This window comes from Argopecten irradians, chromosome 2, assembly GCF_041381155.1.
Source record: "Argopecten irradians isolate NY chromosome 2, Ai_NY, whole genome shotgun sequence".
Lineage (NCBI taxonomy): Eukaryota > Metazoa > Mollusca > Bivalvia > Pectinida > Pectinidae > Argopecten > Argopecten irradians.
Window position 1 is genome coordinate 8117189 of NC_091135.1, and position 16108 is coordinate 8133296.

At 34.7% G+C, this 16108-nt stretch overlaps 1 protein-coding gene across 2 annotated transcripts; it reads left to right on the top strand.

Moving 5' to 3' along the window:
• The first annotated feature begins 718 nt into the window (after positions 1 to 718).
• On the top strand, positions 719 to 15822 carry LOC138314336 (WD repeat-containing protein 75-like). Of its 2 annotated transcripts, none has more exons than XM_069254626.1 (19): positions 719 to 928; positions 1605 to 1734; positions 2175 to 2240; positions 2657 to 2747; positions 3084 to 3196; positions 3516 to 3589; positions 4506 to 4595; positions 4982 to 5073; positions 5250 to 5405; positions 5760 to 5953; positions 6435 to 6622; positions 6916 to 7082; positions 7474 to 7654; positions 9104 to 9195; positions 9383 to 9469; positions 11480 to 11700; positions 12028 to 12165; positions 14286 to 14377; positions 14797 to 15822. In XM_069254626.1, the coding sequence occupies exons 1-19, from the start codon at positions 825 to 827 to the stop codon at positions 15047 to 15049; spliced, it is 2529 nt and encodes an 842-aa protein (XP_069110727.1). In that variant the 5' UTR covers positions 719 to 824; the 3' UTR covers positions 15050 to 15822. The 2 variants fall into 2 exon arrangements, with proteins under 2 accessions (XP_069110727.1, XP_069110726.1); XM_069254625.1 differs by having other exon boundaries at positions 723 to 928; positions 14794 to 15822.
• The last annotated feature ends 286 nt before the right edge of the window (positions 15823 to 16108 follow it).

The following is a 16108-nucleotide window of genomic DNA, read 5'->3' on the forward strand; positions in this document are numbered from 1 at the left end:
TAAAAATATCAAAATATTCATGCACGTTATGAGTGAATATTTGCATAGCAAAACATATAGAATAGTAGGCCTATAGTATGCTTTTGTTCGAAATATATTTGCACCAGTGCTATATTACAAGTTTCTAATTATTATCTTTATTTCCTCCAAATATAGTGATGATTTTATAAACAGAATAAATAACATTTACAATTATATCATAAGCAACATGCAGGTGTGGCATTTTCATCTGCGACAGTTTTCAAGTGTGATTCTTGGGCACTATGTAACGCATGGGCTGGTTTAGTCCGCTAAACCTGCCTATATTATGAGGCTTTTTTTTCTTTTTTTTTCTGTTTTTTGCGTTATATATATTAGGCAAAAAAAAATGCCTAATAATATAGACAGGTTTAGCGGACTAGGGCTGGTTTAGTTTGGTTTTATTAGTTTAACGTCCTAAGATTTTAATGAAAATGCCACACAGGCAAAGTCATCCAAAATTAGTGTTTTAATTATAAATATGTTGTATTGGAACCCAGAAACTAATTAGGCATAGTCCGCTAAACATGGCATAGTCCGCTAAACATTATTTTTTTCTTCTATAGGCAGGGTTAACTGACTAATATAGACTCATAAAATCAAACAATTTAAGCAAAAAGTGTAAATGATAATAAAATAATGATTTATAAGCAGAAATTTTGATAATAAACTATTTAGATCTCTGATATAACTTATATATATATATTTGCACCCGTACGCACCAATGAATCATTATCCGGACTTTGTTGCACGCTAGCTTGAGTAAAAAATTACAATGTGCGTTTGTTGTGACGTCATTTTTCAAGATGTCAGCCTCCACGGAAAACGTGGACGAGAAGAGAATAGTTGCATCTGTGCGTGCTGGAGCAAATCTGGTTCATGCAAAGCCACTATTTTCACACGATTCAAGGTAAGATATGAAAAGACGAAGTTCTAATAGTCTATGTTACACGCAACATACTCATTCTATGCGTGGAATGTTTTTCTTCTATCAAACCATGTTGTCAACATGGACGAGATAATATAACGATATCAGCTGGATATATGAACTCAATCATTGTCATTTGATCATATAGCTTTTTATTCTGATCCTAGACGTGATCTTTTAGATTGTATAACATATGTGTATTGTATGCAGCTTGATGTACAGCATTCTATCACACATGTGTACATTCTATCACATGTGTATATTGTGACACACATTCAGGTTGGGCACATGTAAATTTATTGTTATTATAGCGATATATAGTTATAATAGCTATTTATCAGATAGATCATTCAAACATATTGAAAGCATATTTGATAAGGTATAATTAAGCTAATTAAGTTAATTATTGCTCTATTGTTTCGAACGAAAAGTGGTTGCATAGTGTTCAAATGATCCTTATACACATTCCCTGCAAGTTTCAGGAGTCAGTTTTGAGAGCAAGCACTTTTATCTCCAGAAATGTTGTCTCGCTAGTTTTGTATAGCTATGAATAGCTATTATAGCTATATATTGCTAAAATAGCAATTAATTTACATGTGCCCAACCATTTTTGTTTGCGTGGTATCTTACTATGTATTTAATTTGATTTGTTGAACAGATTCCTATTCTGCTGTGCTGAGACACTAATTAAAGTTTACAGTACTGCCAGTGGGGAATGTGTACATGATCTGAAAGGACACACTGACACGACTACAGGACTTGTCATCAACTCGCTCAACAAACTTCAGGTGAAAAAGATTTTAGAATCTGTAACTGGAAGGTCAAGGAAACATGCCCATACAAACAGAGCTTTGAACATGAAATCTTTCAGACCCTAGATCTACCTGAATGACAAATATGATGATATAATTGAGGTGCTTGGTCAAATTCCGCTATGTTTCTCTTACCTTTCTCAGTTTCGTCACATTCAGATGACACATATATCCGTAAACTAAGTCCATGTATCATCTTGTCAAGCATATAAAATGTTCACTTGTAAGCTGTCACTGAAAGTAATTAACTGCTATGTAGACGCTACGACAAAAAATTTATAGACATGATTTTGAGACTTTGCGTGAATGTCTATTTTTTGACAAAGTTTATTAATTTAAATCTGATCTGATTGGTCTAGTTTGTCAAATGGACATTTTTATGCAGTCAAGACATAACTATATGTATACTGTTTCAGTTATTATCAAGTTCATTGGACCAAACAGTGATTTTTTGGGACTATGCTGATTGTGTGCTGCTGAAGGTAAATATAATTAGTCAGATTTTTAGTGTAATCATGCATACAGTACTGGTTTATAAAACATTTTGCAGAAATCAGGTTTGTAGAAGCAGCTTTCCAAAGATTAACAGTGCAATAAGAGTATATATATATAAAAAAAATGCACTGTATATAACCCCTCTCCCCATGCCACTGTGTCGTATCGCTAATAATCGTCACTTTTGACGGATGGCAAAACCATAAAGAAGAAGAAGGGTAATTATATTATGGAAAATTGCACTAGAAAATCACAATTCTTGTTCTTTAGAAACAATAAATAGTCAATTTTAGGACAGAAGACAATGTATTATCAATGCCCACATGATACCATACTGAGCCACATTTTTGTGACATAATTGACAGATTTTAACAATTGTTTGTTCTAATGTTACTGTTTACAGAAGATACGACTACAGGGTCCCCTTCATGGAATCTGGTCACGCCCTGGTGAACAGGATAAGGTACAACTTCTCCAGCAATCTGGGAAAGCATGTAAGTTTATGGTTGGTTGAAGCTCAACTATTGAAAGAACGGAAATGTGTGTATTGAGAGAGAAGAGGAAACAATCTGAATACAATAATATAGCCATTACTTCAAAGTTATAAAAAAACTGATGTATTATGGTGTGTTAGCATTAACTTTAATGAACAAAATATTAAATTATTTATGATCTCATTTAAATTATCTTTATTTGCTTGTTCTATAGTTACCATCTGTTATATGGTTACAGTGAACCAGTCATCATTTTGATATGAAAATTTAAATTATTGTTAAAGTGAATAATTGATAATTCCCATATTGATATAATCTATTCCTATAATTTCACAGATGACCTAGTCCACTGTGATTTACTGACCACAAGTAAAGGGGAGGCTGTCACATCTATCACAGACATAACTCGGGTCTCTAAAGACCCACGATGTTCAGCTGTTGGCTGCAAGGTAAGTAGCTGAAACAACTGTTAGAACGACAAGCTTAGTAGCTGAAACAACTGTTAGAACGACAAGCTTAGTAGCTGAAACAACTATTAGTACGACAAGCTTAGTAGCTGAAACAACAATTAGAACGACAAGCTTAGTAGCTGAGACAACTATTAGAGTATTAAAATGTTTGAATGTTTACTTATTGATTTGGAGATTGATTAATTCTTGCTTAAAGTATAGACAGAATAATAGATCAGTAGTTGGTAAATCTAGTTGTGTTAGCTATTGAGAGTTACATGTATGGCATGGTATCTACTCCTTGATTTATCATTTTTAGGGGAAATTCGTCACAGCAGTGAAGGGATCTATGCTATATGTTAAGTCAACATTAAAGTCATCAAAAGTGAAAAAGTAAGTACACAAATAAATTTTACTCCTAAATGTTGAACTTGGTTTTTCATTTTTCTGCGATATACTTTATATCTGATTAGATATCTCGATGGTAGAAGTCTTACTATTACAAAGAAATAATCATTTTGGGTAAAATCATGAACTAGCCTTTATTTAATTTCTTTTGTGAAATCTCATGTTATATGTACAATATACATAATATACTACCAATATGATTTCATTAGGATTAATATCCTGAGTACTTTGCAATAGTAAATGTGAATGTGTAATTTGATTAAAGTAATGGAAATTTTATGTTTAAGAAAACTAAAATAATGCACATGAGACATTTATGATTTAAACTGGTTTGACAGAGTGTTTTTATTTAGTAAAGAAAATTAATGGTCTTGTATATGGTAACATTACCTAATCACCCATGGAAACAAAGATGAGACCTTACCCAATCATTGATGTTACCTGTATTTACACGTATAGGATTAGTGGAAGTCTATTGTAGCAATAAGCTTAAAGTGAACAGTCGGGCAAGGATGGCTAAAGTCGGTAAAAATGGTGTGAATGTATCCAGTATAGTTTCTTATGAAATAGAAAAATAAAATCTCTCGCCAAAATCTGTCTGCGTACGAAGAAATTAATTTAAAGTATAGGAATCCTAAAACGTCCTCCCGGCTGACTATGTCCGTGGTTACATTTACACGCAGCCTCGCTTTCAATGCTTTCAACTTTCCTTTACTTTAATGGTCAGAACTGGGAAACTAAGCAGAACTTGGCCGTCGTATTAATATGTGAGAACTTTTGGAAGGCCAATGAACGCATTTAGACTGGTTTTCTTTGCCCGACTATTCATTTTAAATAACATAATTTCACAAATATTCATGTCAGATAAAAATTTGTGTCTTATAAAATGTTTGATTTATAGGTATTCGTTTCCGGACCTCACCTGTGTTGCCTGTCACCCTGTTGACTACTGTATCGCTACAGGAACTGACAGTGGCAAGATTATACTGTGGTATGTGCTGGATTTTATCTTTTACTTTAGGGAATCAAACAGATAGTGGTCAGATTAGAAAAAGATCATTTTTATGTCTCTATAGTAAAATTGTGGATAGCAATGGTAAGGGAGGATGCACTGTTACCTGCATCTTTCTCATATTCCATCCTGTCCCCACAACTCATACTGTTTGTCCTTGAGGAGGGGGATTAACGTCTTTTATGAATATATATTTCTGTAAATTTTTATGACAATAGTGCTTTGTTTTTTACTATGTGCTGAAATCAAAATGTAGATGAGTAGTGAGATATTAAAGAATAAACAATGAATAGTTTTGTGTTGTATACACTTAACGTAGAAAAAAATTTGGAACATCATTTTTTAGATTTTTGTACTTCTTTTAGGTGGAGTTTCCTTGGTGATCAGAGCCATGTTGTCAAGACGACACTTCACTGGCATGCCCTTCCTGTTCTTGATTTGACCTTCACAACAGAAGGTAGGTAAAAACTAAATCAATATTTAATAATGATAATTAATTATTTTGAAATTACACATGATAATAGCTGGTAGGATATAGATCTACAATAGGGGTTTAAATTTTTCTGAGAAATAAAAGGACATAATTAGCATATATTTTGAACGTCTCCAATATTTGATTTTCTCTGTCCACAGGTTCCTACCTACTCAGTGGAGGACACGAATGTGTGCTAGTCAAATGGCAATACAACTCAGAGTACCGTGACTTCCGACCCCGCCTCGGGGCCCCACTGTGTCATGTGACCATCTCCCCAGACAACCTATTGTATGCCACAAGTCACCATGATAACGGTATGTCATGACAACGTTTGCAATGTTTAAGATTGATTTTGACCTATAAGAAAATTATAATTTATCGTTTTGCATACTTTGGTGTACTATGAACTCTAATACCAGTATAGCATACATTTGAAGTTTGATGTTACCAGCTTCATTTCTTCAAAAACTTTAAGTTAAAGAAATTTCTTTAACTTCTGTAATGGTTTCCTTTGGAAAAATTGGAGCTAAGGAATATTCTTGAAACTTGGGCATTAGTGTTTATTTTTGACTACGAGTGTTTATTTTTGACTGTGAATGTTTATTCTTGACACTGAGTGTTATTTTTTTAGTGTGAGTGTTTACTATTGACTTTGTTTATTTTTCCAGTGATCCATCTGCTGTCCAGTAACTTCTCTGTAGTTCAGGTGTTTCAAGGCCTCACGAAAACTAATCTCATCGATAAACAAAATGGCTATCCTGCAGGACTCAACTTTGACCCCAGGTCCAAGGCTCTTGTGCTGAATGGCAAACCAGGACATCTACAGTTCTACTCAGTCCATAGCGACAAACAGTTATACAATGTAAGCTGTTACGATGGTTACTGGTTTATATTTTTGTATCATAATAAATTGTATAAATGGTAAAAGGCATAGCATACATCAGTCCAATTAGATTTAAGGTATTACTGCCACAAGAATTTGAATAGTTTTTGGTTTGATTAGTTTAACGTCCTATTAACAGCCAGGGTCATTTAAGGACGTGCCAGGTTTGTTGGTGGAGGAAAGCCGGAGAACCCAGAGAAAAACCACCGACCAGCGGTCAGTACCTGGCAACTGCCCCACATTGGATTCGAACTCGCGACCCAGAGGTGGAGGGCATGTGGTAATATGTCGGTACATCTTAACCACTCGGCCACCGCGGCCCCGTTAATTGGAATAGAAATACAGCTTAAAATGGCAGCAATTAGAATAACTGTTTCTATTGCAACAAGCCATTGTTCAATGTAATGTGCAGACAAAAAAGTATTTACTAATTTAATCATGTTTCCGATTTCTTTTCCAGTTGGACATAGTTTGTCAGAACTATATTTCTGCAGAAAATGTGAAGCGTCCATTGGACGTGACTGAAGTTGTAAAAGCTGAATTCAACAGTACGGGCAGCTGGCTAGCAACTGTCGAGTACTGGGACAACAAGGTCATGACCCCAGAGTTACGACTCAAGTTTTGGCTGTACAACTCCGAAACACAAAGGTAGAAAAATCATGTGTATGTTTGAAGGATTGTATAGAAGTAGAAATGATAAACTATACTCCTCCTCAAAGCTTACCAAAGAAGACAAGTCATATGTAGATTGTTTAGCAATAGAAATGTAACATTTCTGATATATTAGTACTGTAGCAGGATTGGACTGCATGGTCGTCGGTCATCAGTATCCAGGTAGCTCAATTAATAGGACATCAAGTTTGTATTTAAATGCTTTTAATATCTTGGAAAAGTATATTATTGAACAAGCGATTAAATATCTTAAATATGTCTACTTTCAGGTACACATTGAATACCACAGTTGAAGTCCCACATGATAAAAAAGTAACGTGTTTACGTTTCCGTCCTGATGACTTCAGTGGTATCGACGAAGACCCGATGGTGGTAACAACAAGTTTAGATGGCAAATTCAAAATCTGGTCCAACATGGATGACACAAATATTTACAGTAAGTGTAGACATGAAGAGAGAAGAGACAATATAGAAATTATTTCTTTTCACTGTGCAGAGTTTTAATAATTTAGCTAAGCGTTGATGTTTTATCAATTTCATAGAGTATGAAAAAAAATTGTTTCCCAATTGTCTGAATCTGTGCCGTGGATTCTCACAAAAGTTTGCAAACAAAATAAATTAATGCATGATTAATTGTTTTGAATTACATGATAAAACTTTATTACTTTAAGAATCAGAAAGTGAGATTTAGTAGGAAAACAAGCACAAATTCATTATTTAAACTTTCATTTTTGTTTGTTGTTTGCTGGATTTTGAAACAGACATTAATTGCCTTCTGGCTGTCAAACAAACAATAATACACTTTTAATTTGATATGTAAATTTTAGGAGCCAACACCAGATGGAGCTGTGAGTCTGTAGGGTTCTACCACGACCAGCCGGCTGGGACGTGTTCCTTCACAGCGGACGGATCTCTACTTGGGGTGGCGTTCGGGACCAGCATCACACTGTGGGACCCGGACAATAACGTACTGAGGGAGACAATGAGAAGTCAGCAAGGGCAGATAGTGTGAGTGAATAAATAGTCCCTGTATTACGGTCACTGGAAGAAAAATAGGCGTTGAAAACATATCAATCATGTACTGTTGAACCTTGTTATCATTGGTCTTTCAAGTGCTGGATTCAAATGTTAGATTTGAAGATTGATCAGATAAATAAATACATTTACAACGAACCTCTGGGGAGCAATAAAAATCACTTTATTATAAGCATAATTTGTGATACACATATTACAAATATCCTTGGCAGGGAATGAGAATTACTATATTAAAACCACAAATTCAGTGTAAGCATGTTCTTTATAAACATGTTTTAGAGTACTGTTTATGACCAGTGATCATCTTTGGTCAAAAATGCCTCAGTTGGAATGAATTGCATGTAAACCATTTCTATTATTTCACAAATCAGATTTTCACCTTGATGTCTATCTGCTAGGGGCTGTTCCAGCAAAACATACCTTTATGGCACCCAGGGAAGGCACTTTAAAAAATAATATGTGTTGTGGTGGGTTCAAAATAAAATCACTTCTGTGCCAGGGTGTCATTTCAATAAAATCACTCTTTTGGGTGAGTCTATCTGAAGCATTTGTAACTTTTTGATATAAAATGCAAAATTTGCGTTTTAAAGTGTTGCTGTCAGTCATCCTGACTACAAAATTAACTGTTGAGAGAAATATTTATTTCTAACAATACTAATGTGTGGTTAATCTTCAATAAAAAACAAATGTTTTATTTTCTGGGTGTTCTGATACAATAATGACAGAATATTTATCTAAAACATACTATATTCAATCAAACTTGGCAATGATACAGAGAAACAATTGTTTAATTTGGGAAAAATACTGTTTTCATCAACAGATCTTTATTTAAATTCACTGGTATTAAGTCAAGGAAAAAGTGGCAGTTCACAAGTTTAAGTGTGAATATTCAAATGTCTACTCTTGCATTATGCTTGTGCAATACTTCGATATCTTTAGTAGGTTTTCCACTGGCTCTAGGAAGATTGTACCTTTATACAAATTAAGTAATAGATGTAGCATATAAAACAATAGTTCACTGCACCATATACAGTACAATTTTGTCCTAGGACTCATCGGTGATGGTAGAAATCTAAATATGTAAATCCAAAAAGAGATAGAGCAAAATAAAAAAATTAAATGGCTTCTATGCCATGGCCTCCTTCACAAAAAAAACAAACAATAGATATGTGGAGGGGGGGTGGCAACAAAATTGGGTGAAATCGCTTCTATCGGTAGGTCTCCCAATTTCAAAGTGCCTTCCCCCCTACCATGTATGATTTGCTGGAACAGCCTTAATTTGAAGTCTCTAGAGTATTTCACTCTGACCTCCAGCTTTCCTCCCCATATCTTGCAACATCACTGTAATGACCAAGGCTGTTCATTGGACCATCTAGGTATTGATTTAATGATACTGACATGAGCATTTTGATATGTTTACAGGTTTATGGAGTTTGGTAAGATGTCCTGTAGCCAATACCTCGTCACCACTACAAAGTCAAATGTAACGGTCTGGAACCTTATTACCTGTGCAGGTGAGCTGACAAAGTCAAAATTTAAAATAGAAAGTCATTAATCTTATTAATACCAAGGACAGGTATCAGAAAATGTTGGTGTTTGTACTAACAGGGCCAAGAGTGGGATATCAGAAAATATTGAGTGCTTGTTCTAACAAATAAAATGAACAAATGGAAATAATGTATAACCGTGATTGCGTTTCAGTTGTATGGAGTGCCAGTTTGAAGACGACACACTTAGTGGCTGACCCTCTCAGTGACATCATGGCCGTGTTTGGAGAAAATAGGGGTCGTAAGTAATTAATAGAATACAATTTTGGTCCGGATACTCTAATCCGGGACAAAGATATCTGAACTTCTGGTGGTAATACGATATCTCAATCTTAGGGAAGACAGTCTGAACCTACTTTACAATTGTCATGTTATATTATTTATGCGATGACATCAAGGCAATACATGTTCTGTGTTGAGGTCATGGTAATAAAATTCCAGTGCATTTTGTCCATGTTTTAACATTTTTGTTAAGTTTCAAGTGTAAATTCAACAAGTGAAAACGATAAGAGAAAACTAACCGCTTGCCCCCGTTGGAGTGAGAGAAAAAGCATATCCGGAAAAGATTTTTAGTCTCTGAAACACTGACAATTTAAAAAGCTTACCTTTGAGTTGAGATTCCACTCTCACTATAAGAGTGGTTGAAATATTCTATAAATCTCAACTAAAGCCTTGTGTAAGAGTTAAGACTTTCAGCATAAAGCTTGCTGTGTAGTGACTAGCCATTATATACCAGGTAGTTTATTGTTTTTTTCTCTTTTGATTGGAACCAAATATAATTTTATGGTAAGATTTTTCATTCAATTTCTCTATCTTAATTACGTAATCCATGAAATGTGCATCATATTTGAAGTTTTTGATGATGTTATGAGTGATATTGCAATTTTTAAACTGAAATAGAAGTGCAAACTAGCTGTCAGTTAATCCCAGTAAGGGCTGTTCTAGCAAAACATATATGGCACCCAGGGAAGGCACTTTAAAAAATAGTATGTGCCATGGTGGGTTCAAAATAAAATCACTTCTGTGCCAGGGTGGCGTTTCAATAAAATCCCTTCTGTGGGTGGGTCTATCTGAAGCATTTGTAACATTTTGAAAGAAAATGCAAATTTTATATTTTATAATATATATGTTGCTCAGTCATCCTGACTAAAAAAATACAAAAATAAATATTGAAAAAAATGTTAATTTCTGACAATATTTAATGTGTTGTTCATCTTCAATAAAAAACAATTATTTTATTTTCTGAGTATTTTGATATAATAATGATAGACTATTTATCTAAAACATATTATATTCATTCAAATTTGACAATGGTACAAAGAAACAATAGATTAGTTTTGGCAAAATAACAGATCTTCATTTAAATTCACTGGTATTAAGTCGAGGAAAAAATTGCAGTTCACAAGCTTAAGTGTGAATGTTCAGATGTCTACTTTTGCATTATGCTTGCGAAACACTTCAGTATGTTTAGAAGATTTTACGCTGGTTCTACAAGGATTGTACCCTTATACAAATTTAGTAGTAGATGCAGCATATCAAACAAAAGTTCACTGCACAATATACAGTGCAATTTTGTCCTAGGACTCTTTGGTGATGCTAGAAATCAAAATGTGTAAATCCAAATACACAGGGCTCGAATTTTACATTTTTTGCCACTTGCTAAAAATAGCAAGTGCCATAAATTTTTACTTGCTAAAATATATTTTTCACTTATAATTAATGTCCGTATTCAAATTACAGTTTTGTTATATATAAAAACCTTTATTTTTGCATGATGATGTGAGGTGTATAAGTACATAATAAATATCAACAATATTACTGTAAGAACTGGGCCCCCATATTTTCCATTACAACAATTTTTCACAATCATTATGCCATTTTTACAGTTGTCCCTGATAAAAACCACTTGCTAAAATAAGCAAGTGCATATTTTTTTCACTTGCTATTCTGGTATATCTACTGTCTTGCAAAAAGCAAGTAAAACAGCCTGAAATCCGAGCCCTGATACAAATCGGAGTGAAATAAAAAATTAAATCGCTTCTATGCCATGGTCTTGTTCACAAAAAAATAGATATGTGTGTGGGTCAACAAAATTGAAAATCACTTCTATCGGTGGGTCTCCCAATTTCAAAGTGCCTTCCCCCCCTACCATATGTTTTACTGGAACAGCCCTAAACACTTTGTTGGAGTAATCCTATCAAAATATGAAAATTTTACTCTGGATCACATCTTTTTCCCCCTTTTTTTTCAGTGTTTGTGTTTAAACCCTCCAATCCTACCTACGTGTATTCTCAAAGAAATATTGGTGATGATATAGAAGGAGCAGCTTTTATTCCTCAACAAAACAAGAGTTCCATTGAACAAGGGGGACAACTTTCGTGGCAGTCAGAATCCCAGTTGTACTGGATGACAGAGAACCAGGACTTGATGACCTTGACAAGGGAAGCAGACGAAGAAACAACATTAAAACAGGTACATTCTTCTGCTCATTCCATACCTTATTTCATATGAATATTCACATAGTTCAGAATACACGGACGTATCAATATTCTACTCTGAAAATTATAAGATTATTGTGTTTAGAAAACTTTCAAAATTATTGTATTTAGGCAATTTTTTTCCGTTCCATGCTTTGGCATTTCATTTGAACTACATGTATTTTGGATTTTTATTTCTATACCGAAAAATTTTCCCTTGTTCTGTTGTTGTGAATATAGGCACCAGTAAGGAAGTTAGTAGCCATATTCTCCTAATTATACATTATGATATTTAATGTCTTTTCTGGTTTTACAATTCTAGATACCTGTGAAAATCAACCTTCCACAAACTCCATTCAGTGTCCTACTGTCCAGCGAGCGCAAGAGAGGATTTGAACCGACGGAACATAAAGATTTAGATAGCAAAGTGTACACAACGGCAGCACAGTTTACGGCACAGGTAAGGGGAAATAAGATAAATTTTACTTTACATTCAGAATTATAATACAGTATAACCCCTCTAACTCGAACCCGCTTTCCTTGAATAACACCCATTCGTCAAACTTATCTCATGGTCATGACCGTGTCCCTATATATTTCATGTAACAAAACCCTGGATATCTCAAACACCTTTTAATCAAATACCCCTTATTCCTCAAACAGAAATATATCCCTGTGTTTAAATCATGTATTCATTGAACAGGCTCCGATTTCTCGAAACAAAAGTACAGACTTAAGACTTAAGTTTTTCTCCTTATGTAACTTATGTTGATAAAATCGACTTAAGTCAAATTTTGACTTAAGTTTGTTTCGAGAAATTTTCAAATGCTCATTTTATGTAATGCATATTTTTTAGCCTATTCAGAAAGTACTAAAGGGATCTTTTTCAAATTTCACATGTAAGTTCCCCTGAGGCCCTAGTTGTGCATATTGCATTTTAGGACGGATCGGTCAACAAAATGGCCGACAGGCGGCCATCTTGGATTTTGATAGTAAAAGTTTGTTACCGCTAATTCTCAGAAAGTACTGAAGATATCTTTCTCAAATTTTATATGTAAGTTCCCCTAGGACCCTAGTTATGCATATTTTTAGCCCACCATCATCAGATGGTGGGCTAAATCGCCTTTCGTCCGTGGTCCGTCCATCCGTCCGTTAACAATTCTTGTTACCGCTATTTCTCAGAAAGTACTAAAGGGATCTTTTTCAAATTTCACATGTAAGCTCCCCTGAGGCCCTAGTTGTGCATATTGCATTTTGGGACGGATCGGTGAACAAGATGGTCGACAGGCGGCCATCTTGGATTTTGATAGTAAAAGTTTGTTACCGCTAATTCTCAGAAAGTACTGAAGATATCTTTCTCAAATTTTATATGTAAGTTCCCCTAGGACCCTAGTTGTGCATATTACATTTTAGGACTGATAGGTCAACAAAATGGCTGAGAGGCGGCCTTCTTGGATTTTGATAGTTAAAGTTTGTTACTGCCAATTCTCAGAAAGTACTGAAGGGATCTTTTTCAAATTTCACATGTAGGTCCCCTAGGGCCGTAGTTGTGCATATTACATTTTGGGACCGATCAGTCAACAAAATGGCCGAGAGGCGGCCATCTTGGATTTTGATAGTTAAAGTTTGTTACCGCTAATTCTCAGAAAGTACTGAAGGGATCTTTCTCAAATTTCATATGTGAGTTCCCCTAGGACTCTAGTTGTGCATATTGCATTTTGGGACCGATCGGTCAACAAAATGGCTGACCGGCGGCCATCTTGGATGTTGATAGTTAGAGTTTGTTACCACAATTTCTCAGAAAGTACTGAAGGGATCTGTCTCAAATTTCTTATGGAATTTCCCCTAGGGCCCTAGTTTTGCATTTTGCATTTGGTAACTGATTAGTCAACAAGATAGCAGACCGGCCGCCATCTTGGATTTTGATATTTATCACTATTTGTCAGAAATTATTGAAGGGATATCTCTCAAATTCCATGCATAGGTTCCCCTTGAGCCCTAGTTGTGCATAGTACCTTTGGGACTGATCGATCAACAAGATGGCCAACCGGCCGCTATCTTGGATTTCACCGCTGTTTCTCAGAAAGTAATGAAGCGATCTGTCTTAAATTTCGTATGTAGTATGTTTGAAAAAGTTTGAAAAGCAGGGAAAAGATCCCTCTTTCCATTGTCAGACATAGATCATTCTTTGGTGGGTGCCAAGATCCCTCTGGGATCTCTTGTTCCAATTTGATATTGCTATCAAAAACCACTTTTATAGTAATTCAAAATGCTGAAAATCATGGTAATTAAAATGTCATTGACACAAATTGTTTGTCATAAACTGAGACCAGACATTTTGATTGTCGATGATCGTTCATTACCAACTTCGGATGGGTCGAATACTCTGTATTCCTCGGAATGTTGGTCCCCTGTTGTTCGAATTATAGGGGTTTTACTGTATTATAATCAAAATAATCAAAACTTCACATCTTGAATGCTTCCAGATAACTGTTCTTAACAATTTTGTCTTGTAAAGAATACAATCTTCATATACATGTATTTAGATTGAGCATTACTTGTAGTAATATTTTATTTCAGTTACTGGAGACTGCCTCCCATGTACAAGCCCCTGTGACAAGTTTATGTCACACCTTTATAAACTCACTTCTCATCCGTGATGATGCACACAGGTAAGTTGGAAATTCAAAATTATTTGTGTATTTATGCTGCATAAAGCCTTTATATATGTTAAATACAACAGTAAGCTGTCATTTAAATGTCGTTTCATTTTTTATTAAGGCCTAGTGAGATATTCATCTTGCATCATTCATGGAAAGAATTTAGTACTATTTAATGCATCTTAATCTTGATATAAGATCATGGGTTAAATATTCAATTTGCTTTACTAATAACCTGATTTCTGAAATCCACAATTTTATTTCAATATTTAACACAACATGTACACACTGTAGATGAACAATGCAATTTGATTTGGTTATACATTGTAGTGAAATGTTGTCTTTGATTCCAGCATAAGTTTGTAGACTGATAAAGCAGTCTTCTGTGTGTATACAAATGTTACATTGTATTTGTTATTTTATTTCAGCAGTGGAGAAGAAAGAAAGGATGAAGATGATGGTGATGCATCAGATGAGGAAGAAAATGTGACAAATTCTGATTCAGACTCGGACATGGAAGTTGATAACAAAGAGGAAGCTGTGGCAAAAAACAATGAAACAACCAAAGGAAAAGCAGACATACAGAAAATTGAAGGAAAAGGAGACACACAGAAAATTGTGGAACAAGTGGACTTGTGTGAGATTCCCAACTTAGACTGGTACTCTGCTGGACTTAAAACATGATTCACGGAATAAGTGATATGTTATAGATTAAACGATTTGTTCATGACTTCTATCATGTTCACATTGTGAAGTATTAAGATGCATATGGTGCATCCGAGTTTCTACCACAATAGGCGGTGTTGTTCAACTCTCAGGACATTGAATATACACTGCAGCTGTTGATTAACAATTTGTTAACACCACACGTGGTATAAACTCTGTACACATTCTGATTAGCCGACATGGTGAACTTTGACCGAACAACTTCTTTCTCAGTGTCACGTCATCATTGTCAACGCCATCAATAATCAAATGATGCTATTCTATGTTGTGATCGCCGCTTGACGTCCAAAACTGCTGTTGGAAAGCATATGCGTCTTGGTCATTGTGTTAAAATATAAATTTTAAAAAATGTGACATTTACATGTTAAATTGACACTAAGTACTGATAATACATATTGACGGACAAGAATTTCACAGATGAGTTTCGTAGATTTCACATGTATGAAACGAACTTGGTGATCTTGATGGTAATGGCTTGATGATTATCTGGCGGGAAATAGATGATGCTGTGTTGTGCGAATGCTTTTACATGTATACATGCAGTCCAACATTTAGTTTTATTTTCTGGAAGCAACTGAAGATTTGAACTCAATAAGACGTTGAATGAGTATTATTTCCCCCTATAGATATTCCTAATTAGAAGAATTTGATATCGATGATTTCTTTATCAAACGATGACTTTTGAATACTAATTAGTGTCTTTTTACTGTGATATATATATTACTACACCTTATTTGCATATTTCGGTAAATACACGTTACCGTATCCCCGCCGTATTTCTATCGGCTAAAAACGAATATCATTGTGGTAGAAACAGGTCACACTACTCTTGGTTGTTGAATATTGAATTTATTCCACACTCGCAAGTTATTTTTTAAAAGTTTTTTTGTAACTTTTAAAAAATAACTCAATCGTGTGGAATAAATTCAATATTGAACAACCACTCATTGTGTAACCTCTATGTATATGATGTAACACTCCAGCATATCGTGTCTTGGAGGTCAGTCGACAATACAT